Below are 13,534 nucleotides of genomic sequence, written 5' to 3'. Positions count from 1 at the left end.
GGAGCACTTAGTTTTATTTTTCATTCATTAATTTTTACAGAAGTTATTGCATATTCCTTTCATAAAGCTACAGTCTTTGTTTGACTCATAAATGTTTCGTAAGTTTGATGTGTTTGGTCTTGTAACGCGTTGTATCGAGAAGAAAAATAGGGATAGCTCACAGCTGAAGTTATTGCAGAGGCCAGCGCACAGCTCTTAAAGAGGCCACACCTTATTTCCACTCGTTACAGTCTGAAATAAATCAAGATGAGAAATGAAATATTCCCAGCACTTTCTGTGATGCAGTATGCTTGCCTATTATAGGAAGTAATAAGGAATGACTCCTTACATTAAGGTAGTATCCTATTGAAAACAGGTTGTTGGAATCCCTTTTTTTTTCTCTTTTTCATCAAACAGCAGTTTTTGCAAGTTCCTGCAATTTATTGCTTAAATATCCTGCATATTCCATCGCATTTTTAACGAAAACGGGCCGCATAATCAAGGATTTTTGCCCGCAACGATCACAAAAAAACTCAAGTGAAACAACTGAAGTAGAAAGATTTTGTAATACTTTGTTTATTGAGATACAACAGCTTATGCCAGTATAATACAACATACAACAATAACGTACATTAAAAGGTTGGATCTCTTTTACATAATAAAAATAATAATAATAATGAAAAAAAATAAATCAATAGTAATAATAAATATGAATATGTATACATGTATATAAAATTAAATTAAAATGAAAAACAGGCATAGGTCAAGTAGGATAGCTACACATTAGTTGGAAGTAATCGGGCATACAAGAGAAGCAAATCATGACATGGGAGGGACTATTTCAGGAAAAATAGTAAATGATTAGATGACTAATGATTTACTAGTAATAACATGAGGTGAGAATAGGTTGAGGATCAACTTATTTTATCTCTTTTTACCTCATTTATTATATTATTGAAATCAGAATTTGAAATAAAGGATATAAAGGGTTGAAGTAGAAAGATTTGAATATATTTATATTTTTGGGGCATGTCCCCAGACGCCTAGAGTTTGCATCCCTGTGTTTAGGGGGATGCTTTCATCCAAAATTGCAAATGAGTAATCACAATTGATCCTAAATCAACAATATTAGCAGTACCAAATTTCAAGAGGACAGCTGGCACGTCAGAGCAGAGCCCATAGTGAAAACTTCCTTGTGCTGTTTTCACTTTCAGTCCCTCCCTCGCTCACTCGGGAAGCTGAAGAAGTTGACCAACTTGAATGTGGACCGAAACCGCTTGAGCAGCGTCCCAGCAGAGCTGGGAGGATGCGTCAGCTTGAACGTACTCTCCCTCAGAGATAACCGGTTGGGAAAGCTACCCGCTGAGCTCGCCAACGCCACAGAATTACACGTGCTGGATGTGGCAGGCAACAGGTGAAAAATGCATTCTGTAGATGAAACTGTCGGTCTCCTTATCACAGGTTTTGGATGTGAGCTGGTCAGAGAGACCATAAGAGTTTCTACTGACTGTGTGTTTCATGCACTGAAGTTTCTATATGTATTGCTCTCTATTGCAGGTTGCAGAATTTACCATTTGCATTGGCCAATCTGAACCTGAAGGCCATGTGGCTGGCAGAGAACCAGTCTCAGCCCATGCTGAAATTCCAGACAGAAGATGATGAGCAGACAGGGGAAAAAGTTCTCACCTGCTACCTGCTGCCCCAGCAACCCTCATCAAGCCTCGGTAAGACACTCCACCATTCTCATGTGTGGAGCTGTCATGCAGGTTATAGTCGCACCCATACTGCCCTACAAAGGCAAAAGACCTTTACTCGCTAGAGTAAAGTAGGGTAACACTTTATTTTACAGTGTCCTTGTTACATATGTTACATGTACCTAGCATAGTAATAACAGTAAATTATGCATACTAACGTACAACTGCGTTATGCGTACTAACATACAACTAACCCTCAACCAAATCCTAATCCTACCATATTCCTATAGTAGGTACATGTAGTTGCTTAATATTACTTCGTACTTAAAGGGTTAGTTCACCCAAAAATGAAAATTAAGTCATTAATTACTCACCCCCATGCTGTACCAACCCCGTAAGACCTTCGTTCATCTTCGGAACACAAATGAAGATATTTTTATTAAATTTGAGAGCTGTATAACTACCACATTGGCTCCTAAGGGAATGACACTTGACGGCCCAGAAAGTCAATGAAGAAAATGTTTAAATATTCCATGTGACCACAGTGGCTCAACTATAAGTTTATCAAGCGACGAGAATACTTTTTGTGCGAAAAAATAACGACTTTATTCGACTATTCCTTTTCTTCCTTGTTGGCCTGAAACGAGACTTCCATAGATTTCCATGACGCATGCGCGAGAACTGAACTGAAGTAGTTGAAGGAGATCGCAATTCTCGCTCATGCATCGTGGAAATCTATTGAAGTCTCGTTCTAAAACAAAGCCAAAGAGCCGTAACTGGTGTTATGGTGTTTGGTTCCTTGGTTTCTCATGGGCTTTTGGAAGTTACGGTTAAGACAATGCATTATTTTCTTGAAAAAAAAAACGGAGTTGACTAAAGACGCTTATCCACATGATAAAGGAGGTCTTGAATGTGCCTAAAATATCAATTACAAATTTTTCGACCAAACACAAAGTTATTGTCTTTTGCCTTTAAACGGCACTATAGTAGCTTCACATAGTCAGATCTTTAACTAAACAGCATGACTAAAGTGCCTAGCCCACATTGCACCTTATTCTAGCCAAGAACTGTTCGCTTGGGCAGGAGCAGACGTAGCTTATTTCGTAGGTTGAATACCGGTCAGGTTCCAGGCATTTTTAATTGAAACTACAGTAATCAGATTACAACAGGAAGTACTTGTTTGAAAAAGCGCATTGGATGTCAGTAAAAGGACTTCCGTCATCCATGGTCATGCTGTCTGAAGCTGAGACTACATGCATAGTTAATCCATGAACACATCACATAATATTTTGTAATATTATTTGCAGAGAATCTGTTGGAGAGGAGCGTTGATGAAACCTGGCCCACAGACACTAATTTGAACAGGGTATCAGTCATTCAGTTCCGGGATGACTCCAAACACGAAGAGGAAGATGAGGAGACAGCGGAAGAGAGGAGGGTGAGTGTGGAAATGTGTACATGATGTTTATAATTTCTGAACAGCTGTTTACATGAAATTGTGTGCATGTGCTAATTCTCTGTATATGTGAACCAGCAGGGTCTTCAGAGGAGAGCCACACCACATCCTAGTGAGTTAAAGGTGATGAAGAATGTCATTGAAGCCAGAAGAAATGAGGCTTACACAGCCAAACCAGATGAGGATCTGGAGTCCCCGGACTCTGAGGTAAAAGCAAACAAAGGTCTAAATGTTTCTGGTTACTGCTGATCAGTCCTGCACAACACTTTTGTAGAACGACTTGTGTGTTGGTTTGTTTATTGTCTTTGTAGTGTGACCCACTTTCTCAGATTCAGTTCATGGACAGATTTCTTGACATTTTCCTTTAGAATTCACTGGTATAAATCAGAAATCATTGTTCCATGATGGCAAATCGTCCAAATGCAGCAAAACAGGCCCAGACCATGAAACTGCCACCACCATGTTTCAGGGAGCACTGTTTGGCACTATTGGAAAAATGTTTCCTGGACGGATGAGACCAAAATAGAACAATGAGAAGCGCTATGGTTTTTTTTCTCCAAACATAACGCTTCTCATTGTCCTATTTTGGTCTCATCCGTCAAGGAAACATTTTTCCTATAGCCCTCTGGCTTGATGACATGACCTTTAGCAAACTGCAGATGGGCAGCAATGTTCTTTTAAGCCTAGTTCACACTACATGATTTTAAAATGTTGGGCTGAACTGTGCAGTTCACATTACATGACTTGCTCTCAGTGAAATCACGAGTGTTCAAGTTGTTTAGCTGTTCACACCACACAACACAACGTGATTGATCCACAACAGGAGGTAACTCACTACACGAGTTAACAACGCACTGCATAGAGATACAACCACGATCGGATGATAAGAGCATATCATTTGTGACTCAATGAGAGCTGTTTCAGTACTATAGTACGGTCTAAATCCTGAAAATAATCAAACAAATAACGAGTTGACAACAACACGATTCTATCTGGTCTAGAAACCATGTTTTGTAACGAAAAACCACGCAATAAAACGAACCAGAAATGACGCGAAACTACAGAGAAGAACATAACACGCGAATATGGACGTCAGACAGAAACTAGTGCTGCACACTGTTTGCTCGACGATCTGCTCTGAGAAAAAAAATGCAAAAAAGAAAAAGTAAGATTTACCTGGTGTCCTCAACCCATGCGTTGCTATGATTGGCTGTACTCATGACATCACTGAGATTGAGTCGCGCGACTGCTCGAGATATCTAGCAGGCTAGATATTTTTCTGAGCTCGGTGACCTGTCTGCGAGCTGTCTGCGAGCTGTCTTTGATGCGTTGTTGGCTCTTTCACACTAACGGATTGGTGGACTCATGACCTTTAGCCAATGTGATTAGGCCTTGAGTTGCTTTGAAGTTACCCAATGACACGTGATTGTCATCCCATTGATTGGAAACATCTCGGAACAGGTGGAGACTAATTCCACCTTCAAATTAAATGCTAATCCTAGAGCTTCGCTTACTTTTGCCACTTACAGATATGTAATATTGGATCATTTTCCTGAATAAATGAATGATCAAGTATAGAATTTTGTCTCATTTGTTTGATTGTCTATTTGAAGAGTTCAGATGCAAAAGCCTCTAAGTGCCATTTGAAATTTTCTTCTAGAATGATAATTTTTTATCAAGCTTGTATATTTAAGTTCAATAATTTCACTTAAATTACAATTAATAGGTAATCTTCATTGCAATTTAAGTGAAATTACTGAACTTAAATATACAAGCTTGATAAAAATTATCATTATAGAAGAAAATTTAAAATGGCACTTAGAGGCTTTTGCATCTGAACTCTTCATTTTTTGGACTTGTGTGAAAATCTGATGATGTTTTGGGTCATATGCAGAAATATAGAAAATTCTAAAAGGTTCACAAACTATTTTTCATTTGTTACCTAATTGTTCACATGAGCCATTGGTGCTTGGACCCTTTATGATTATCGCTTACGGCTTTATTATTATTATTATTATTAATAAATTGTTTTATTTAAAATATTTGTATAATTTAAATATAATTTAAATAGATTTGAATTTCATATTAAATGCAAACTGTTGACTTATTATTATTTAAATATAATTGTTAAATAATTATTTAACTGCCCTGTTATTCCTATTGATGTTTGATGGTTTTTTACAGGAGAAACGGTTGAGTGGGCTGTCCAATCAAAGTCATGATTCTCAGGCATCCAGTAGTACCGCCTCGGCCACTTCTCAGGATGAGAAGCGGGTTATAAACAGTACAGGGATGGAGCTTAATGATGGACAGTGTCGAGAGGAGGAGGAGCTGGATGAGATGGAGGTGGAGTATTCTGAGGTGAGCTGCTCCATTATTGTTCATGTATGTAAATGGTTGGGTATGTTATCTCTGAACTCTGTTGCAAACTACTTATGTTTAGGTTTGTGTAAAAACATTGCAGTTAATTCCTTCTGTAAAAGATTTAGTTTTTTTCCTTGATGGTGAGCAATAATAATCCAGTCACTGCATTGGCAAGTTAGTGAACCATTTTCACAGTATTTTTATTTTTATTTTTTTTTATTCGCAGCCTACTGTGCACTTTGCTGAAGAGCCCATCATTCGTGGCGGTGATGATGAGGAAGATGAGAATGAAGAAGATGATGCTGAAAGGAGCTATGAGGACTCCCGAACACCACCTTTACCTGCCGAGAAACAGCGGCTCATACGTAAAGACACACCACACTACAAAAAGCACTTCAAGATCACCAAGTTGCCCAAACCTGAGACTGTCGCCGCCCTCCTGCAAGGCTTCAGTCATGACGGCCTGTCACCTACTGCTCACACCCCTGAGGATGAAAGGGATGATGATGTGGAGGAGGAAGATGAAGAGGATGAGGGAGGAGTAATAGTCAATACTCCATTCCAGCACAGACTAGAAACCGCTGAGCTAGAAGACAGCAGGCTGAGTCAGATGAACTCATCCCTGCAGCCAGTGAAGGTAAGAAGGGCTCACTTCTAGAGGAGTCGGTCACCTCATTGAAAGTATATAGACAGGTTGCTGGTGAACTCGATTTATATTGCCTTAGATTTTTTTTGCAGTTGAGGTGTTTAATAATAACATGCTCACACATGATCGCAGAGGGAGAATTGTTTCAGCCCAAGATGTACAAAATACAGTGACAAAATCCTGAGACCACTAGTGTAAATGTGTCCCTTTTACATGTTTCTAATTTCATACAGTAAATTCAAATTATATTCTCAGCAGAGCAATTTGAGTTATACTACTGTTCAAAACTTTAAGGTCAGTAAGATTTTGTAATGTTTTTGAAAGAAGTCATTTATGGTTAACAAGGCTGTAAATACAGTAATTTTGTAAAACATTGTTATAATTTAATATATTATAAAATATTTCAAACCAAATTATTCCTGTGATGGCAAAGCTGAATTCACAGCAGCTGTTACTCTTCAAACTTTTATGTGGTAGTGAACAATGAAAAATTATCAGAACATTTCAAAGACATTGTCTTTGGTTTGTGTGCTTTTTGCTTTAATGTCAGCAGCACTCAAGTCTAAAACTCAGATTTTCTTTTGTAGTCTCACGCTTTTGGACCCCACTGTATAAATATATATATTTTTTTCATATGCACTTATGCAGCAATTTCATCCATTTTATCTGTATTAGAGGCATCATGTCATTGGAATGGACATTGGCAGCATGCAAAAAGTATACCAGGAATATCATAGACTATTTTGCCTGAATGTTAAATGCTTGTTTTATGTGTTTTAATGACATCTGCCCCTGGTCTGATTTAAAGGAGAAAACCTCAAATGAAAAAGCTACTCCTTGTTTTGCCCCATCCTTTGTCTGTTAAGCTCCTCCTCCACAGCTTGACTCCACCCTATTGAGCACTGCTCTTGCTTCTTATCATCATTTGCTGTCACTGCTGCCTGCGGGAATCAGTGCACGCTGCTGCTTTTGCCCATCCTTCCAAAACTTTCTATGTGCTGATCATTTTAAATTATTCCTTCACTTCAATGGAAAACAGATTTTTTTTATTTATTTTTTTATTAGTTATCATTCTACAAAGATTGTTTTGAGCCCGTTAAGAGTTTTTCTGGAAGCAAATTTCAAGAAATGACGAGAGACTTATTTCATGCATTTCATTCAAACATGCTACAGAATGTGTTGCAATTATTCATTAGCCAGGTTTCCATCCAAGGTTTTTTTTAGGGCCCAAGCCCTGAAAGGGCGAAGGCCCTATTGTTTTCCTAACGATTATTATTATTAGGGCCCAAGCCCTGAAAGGGCGAAGGCCCTATTGTTTTCCTTGCGATTATTTTTCTTCTCTATTATTATTATAATTAGGGCCCAAGCCCTGAAAGGGCGAAGGCCCTATTGTTTTCCTTGCGATTATTTTTTAGGGCCCAAGCCCTGAAAGGGCGAAGGCCCTATTGTTTTCCTTGCGATTATTTTTCTTCTCTATTATTATTATAATAATTATTATTTTACTACCTTTTGGGCACTTTTGGGGCCCTTAACGTGCTCGAAAACTCTTGAAACTTTGCACACGGGTCAGAACCCGCGGCCATCAGAGCCGGGCTGAAGCTGGTACCTGGGCGTGGCAGGGGGGCTCGTCAGCGCCCCCTGGAACGGGGTCCGAACACTCGGTCCATAACTCAAACACGCTTGCATGTAATAATATGAAACTCGGTACACATGTTGATCTCATCGTTTCATCTATACCTCGCGCTCTTACTTTTTACCCCAGCCCAACAGGAAGTCGGCTATTGAGGTTTGTTTGTAAAACGCTCGCAATGGTATTTGAAATACTCCTCCTAGAGCTTTGATCCACATTCGACGAAACTCGGTCAGCGTGAAGTCAAGACATTGAGGATGAAAGTTTGCGAGGGGATTTTTGATATCTCGAACGGTTTGTCCGTGGCGAGGAAACGAAATCATGGCGAGAAACGTGAAACAGGAAGTGTGTTATAACTTCAGCATACATTAACTGATCTTGATGAAACTTCAGCAGTGTGCTCGCTGTAAGAGGACGATCACATGGATGTGACTATTGTGAGTAAAAGTTATAGCGCCACCAACTGGCAGCAGGAAGTGTGTCACTTTCAAAATGCTTTGAAATCACCCTTTTATTTTTACCCGATTTGCTTCAAACTTCATCTGTATAATGTAAACATATGGCAGATGTAGACCTGTGAATGGATTCTTGATATCTTTGAAACTGTTGCCGTGGCGACGCATCAAACTTTGCCCTTCTTTTAGGATGCTTTTAGGATGCTTTTGAGACCCTTAGCATGCTTCAAATTGCATGAAACTCGACAGACACATCACATTTATTAGCCAGTAGACATGTGCAAAGTTGCAGAAACGGGCGTGGTGAGGGCTCAGTAGCGCCACCTTTTGACAAAAGTGGGGTGGTTAGTTTTAACTAGAGTTACAAAAATTGGTATGTATATTGTACTCCTCGAGCCGGACAACTTTCTAATTGACACTTATTAGCTAGGACCCACAGAAACTCAGATATTTTTGTTTGAATATGGCCACTCTGAGCCTTTGGCTGGCTGGCTGGCTGTCTGTGTGTGTGTGTGTGTGCAGGGGGAGGGGGCTTAACCATTTCACTGCTGTGTGTATGACCTGCATAAAGAAAATACATTTCTCAAGCCTGGTATTTTTTAAATAAGTTTTTATTTTTATTTTTTATAAGTAAAGGCATATAACTAGTTTAATTGTAGTGAATTGACAATAGTTTTATATAATTAGTTTATTAATCAGATTAACTTGGTCAATAAACTTGGTCTGAAAATTTGGTCCATAAATCAAACACACTTGCATGTAATAATATGAAACTTGGTACACATATAGATCTCATCGTTTCATATATACTTCACACTCTTACTTTTTACCCCAGCCCAACAGGAAGTTGGCTATTTAGGGTTGTGTTTAAAACACATGCAATGTAATTTAAATTATTGCTCCTAGAGCACTGAACCAAATTCGACGAAACTCGATCAGCGTGAAGTCAAGACATTAAGGATGAAAAAGTGCCACGGGATTTTTGATATCTCGAACGGTTTGGCCGTGGCGAGGAAACGAAATTATGGCGAGAAACATGGAACAGGATGTGTGTTATAACTTCAGCATACATTAACTGATCTTGACGAAACTTCAGCAGTGTTTTCGCTGTAAGAGACCGATCACATGGATGTGACTATTGTGAGTCAAAGTTATAGCGCCACCAACTGGCAGCAGGAAGTGTGTCACTTTCAAAATGCCGTGGCAACGAAACAAACTTTAACATTATTTTTTGATGCTTTTGGGACTCTTAGCTTGCTTGAAATTGCTTGAAACTCAACAGATACATCACATTTATTAGCCAATAGACATGTGCAACTATGGCAAAAGATTAAAGTAATGTCAAAAAAGTAAACACTAAAAGCCTCATATCTTCTAAAAATGTAATTATACATCATTTGTTTCTAAATTAAATTATACAAATATTATAACTTCCCCAATTTTTCCTTTTTTTTCATTTAAGAATTGTGTTTACGTTCAAAAACAGCCAGAATTGTTGTAAAATTCATAAAAAAATAATAATCTGAGTCATACGTAGTGCTATACTGCCCTCTTGTGTTCAATATCAGGTAGGCCTATTGTGTATATTCCCACCGGTTAATCAACGTGTGACTCCGCTGGGACTTGGGAGCTTTTAAATCGCTTACTTAAAACCGAAAGTCAAAATACGGATGTCCGCACAAGACATTAATGGTGTGGAGTAGAGCGAGCATTTTAAATAAATTCCTATTAAGTAGGATTGAACTAAACAGAAAGAATGTTCACTCTGTTCTGCTGGTTCCTCGCTGGTGGATCATATGATTACTTTGTCATAATCTATGACAAAAATGCTATTATAAACCATATTAATAATAGATAATACACATTGCTCTTATTTTTGAAAAATACATTCATGAAAAACAAGATAACAAAAATCATTAAAAAAAATATAGCCATGGCTGCTATAAAGCAACATATAATTGAAAGGCAATTAATAATCTGTCATTACGTCACTGCATTATGATATTACGGCTCCAATACGGTGCAGCACAAAGCACTTATGTGCATCCCGAGCGGAGAATGATGTGCTTGAAGCCACATGAAGTTACAGCGCATTGAGTCCGTATTGAAAAGTTCAAAGCACAAAGGAAATACATATTTATGAACAGTGTATTATACATTATCTATCTATGCAATAGTTTATTGAGCCTTTTCTTTTAAAGGTTTTAAATTTCAGTTACTGTGTGCGTGAAGAACAATTATAGTGCTCTGACTCTAGTGTTGTGATCTAACCGACAGCGTCCGACACCCGGTAGAAAGTAACACGATTAAGTTACAGCAATAAAGTCCAGCAAGAAAAAGTTTCTTCATTCGAAAATATAGACCTTTAGACCTTTATCTTAAAGATCCAGTATAATAGGATTAACATTGAATCATTGAAGATCGTTTCATCATTGACTGTAACCGAATGTGACGTGCTGTTTGAATGCTGAATGGAGAATGACTGACAGGCGCAGAGAGGGAAAAGTTTGTGTTCTTGAATTTAATGACTTAAATATTAATTTCTATATCACATAATAGCTTCAGAACACTAATAATACAGTACACAAAAACTTTATGGTACTTTAGAAAGTTTTTGTGCCTTTGTGCCTAACAGAATAGTATATGCACAATATAGAATTTGAATCAGCCTCGTCAAAGATGGCAGTGTCAGAGCCGATACCGATCCTGAGTATCTAATCGGCGCACTTCTTTTCAACAGTCAAATTGAAATTGAAATTGCTTGAAACTCAACAGATACATCACATTTATTAGCCAGTAGACGTGCAAAGTTTCAGAAACGGGCAATGTGCAAGGACTAAATAGCGCCACCTTTTGACAAAAGTGGGGTTGTTAGTTTTATCTACAGTTACAAAAATCGGTATATACATTGTACTCCTCAAGCCGGACAACTTTCTAATACATAGTCATTAGCTCGGACCAAGAGGAAGTCAGATATTTTGGTTTGAATATGGTGAGCCTCTCTCTGAGCCTACGTCCCTGTATGGCAAGCCCTTTTAACATTTAAAAGCTAAGTTTGCCTGTCCGGAATTAACATTGTAGATATCAACAACGTCTTTCTGTCTATTCGTAATTACATTTTGGATAGTTTGTATTATCATTTAAGACATCTGTAACATAATTGTGACTAGTCGAAATGACAGAGTATGGCAAGCCGTTTTAACATTTAATCATAAAAGGGCCAAAGCCTTCGGCACCGCTACCCGGGTGCCTTTAGGTAACTAAAGGAACCGGGGTTGCGGTGCCACCGGCTTGGGCCCGCCATCGCTGCTCGCAGCTATATTCTTCTCTATTATTATTATAATAATTATTATTTTACTACCTTTTGGGCACTTTTGGGGCCCTTAACGTGCTCGAAAACTCTTGAAACTTTGCACACGGGTCAGAACCCGCGGCCATCAGAGCCGGGCTGAAGCTGGTACCTGGGCGTGGCAGGGGGGCTCGTCAGCGCCCCCTGGAACGGGGTCCGAACACTCGGTCCATAACTCAAACACGCTTGCATGTAATAATATGAAACTCGGTACACATGTTGATCTCATCGTTTCATCTATACCTCGCGCTCTTACTTTTTACCCCAGCCCAACAGGAAGTCGGCTATTGAGGTTTGTTTGTAAAACGCTCGCAATGGTATTTGAAATACTCCTCCTAGAGCTTTGATCCACATTCGACGAAACTCGGTCAGCGTGAAGTCAAGACATTGAGGATGAAAGTTTGCGAGGGGATTTTTGATATCTCGAACGGTTTGTCCGTGGCGAGGAAACGAAATCATGGCGAGAAACGTGAAACAGGAAGTGTGTTATAACTTCAGCATACATTAACTGATCTTGATGAAACTTCAGCAGTGTGCTCGCTGTAAGAGGACGATCACATGGATGTGACTATTGTGAGTAAAAGTTATAGCGCCACCAACTGGCAGCAGGAAGTGTGTCACTTTCAAAATGCTTTGAAATCACCCTTTTATTTTTACCCGATTTGCTTCAAACTTCATCTGTATAATGTAAACATACGGCAGATGTAGACCTGTGAATGGATTCTTGATATCTTTGAAACTGTTGCCGTGGCGACGCATCAAACTTTGCCCTTCTTTTAGGATGCTTTTAGGATGCTTTTGAGACCCTTAGCATGCTTCAAATTGCATGAAACTCGACAGACACATCACATTTATTAGCCAGTAGACATGTGCAAAGTTGCAGAAACGGGCGTGGTGAGGGCTCAGTAGCGCCACCTTTTGACAAAAGTGGGGTGGTTAGTTTTAACTAGAGTTACAAAAATTGGTATGTATATTGTACTCCTCGAGCCGGACAACTTTCTAATTGACACTTATTAGCTAGGACCCACAGAAACTCAGATATTTTTGTTTGAATATGGCCACTCTGAGCCTTTGGCTGGCTGGCTGGCTGTCTGTGTGTGTGTGTGTGTGCAGGGGGAGGGGGCTTAACCATTTCACTGCTGTGTGTATGACCTGCATAAAGAAAATACATTTCTCAAGCCTGGTATTTTTTAAATAAGTTTTTATTTTTATTTTTTATAAGTAAAGGCATATAACTAGTTTAATTGTAGTGAATTGACAATAGTTTTATATAATTAGTTTATTAATCAGATTAACTTGGTCAATAAACTTGGTCTGAAAATTTGGTCCATAAATCAAACACACTTGCATGTAATAATATGAAACTTGGTACACATATAGATCTCATCGTTTCATATATACTTCACACTCTTACTTTTTACCCCAGCCCAACAGGAAGTTGGCTATTTAGGGTTGTGTTTAAAACACATGCAATGTAATTTAAATTATTGCTCCTAGAGCACTGAACCAAATTCGACGAAACTCGATCAGCGTGAAGTCAAGACATTAAGGATGAAAAAGTGCCACGGGATTTTTGATATCTCGAACGGTTTGGCCGTGGCGAGGAAACGAAATTATGGCGAGAAACATGGAACAGGATGTGTGTTATAACTTCAGCATACATTAACTGATCTTGACGAAACTTCAGCAGTGTTTTCGCTGTAAGAGACCGATCACATGGATGTGACTATTGTGAGTCAAAGTTATAGCGCCACCAACTGGCAGCAGGAAGTGTGTCACTTTCAAAATGCCGTGGCAACGAAACAAACTTTAACATTATTTTTTGATGCTTTTGGGACTCTTAGCTTGCTTGAAATTGCTTGAAACTCAACAGATACATCACATTTATTAGCCAATAGACATGTGCAACTATGGCAAAAGATTAAAGTAATGTCAAAAAAGTAAACACTAAAAGCCTCATA

At 38.8% G+C, this 13,534-nt stretch overlaps 1 protein-coding gene across 15 annotated transcripts in view; it reads left to right on the top strand.

The window, feature by feature from the left end:
- Positions 1–13,534, top strand: part of scrib (scribble planar cell polarity protein) — a 125,218-nt gene that overhangs the window by 49,902 nt on the left and 61,782 nt on the right. For 13 of the 15 annotated variants that reach the window (XM_089129386.1, XM_089129393.1, XM_039688555.2 and 10 more), the window contains exons 10-15: positions 1,194–1,393; positions 1,537–1,703; positions 2,981–3,111; positions 3,208–3,336; positions 5,314–5,490; positions 5,720–6,130. In XM_089129386.1, the coding sequence (XP_088985512.1) occupies positions 1,194–1,393; positions 1,537–1,703; positions 2,981–3,111; positions 3,208–3,336; positions 5,314–5,490; positions 5,720–6,130 (1,215 nt within the window). The remainder of the gene's footprint in view (positions 1–1,193; positions 1,394–1,536; positions 1,704–2,980; positions 3,112–3,207; positions 3,337–5,313; positions 5,491–5,719; positions 6,131–13,534) is intronic. The other 2 variants (XM_089129385.1, XM_039688559.2) reach the window with 1 other exon arrangement.

The sequence above is a fragment of the Pimephales promelas genome, chromosome 1 (assembly GCF_988280905.1).
Source record: "Pimephales promelas chromosome 1, fPimPro1.hap1.1, whole genome shotgun sequence".
Lineage (NCBI taxonomy): Eukaryota > Metazoa > Chordata > Actinopteri > Cypriniformes > Leuciscidae > Pimephales > Pimephales promelas.
This window is presented reverse-complemented; position numbering and strand designations above follow the sequence as displayed.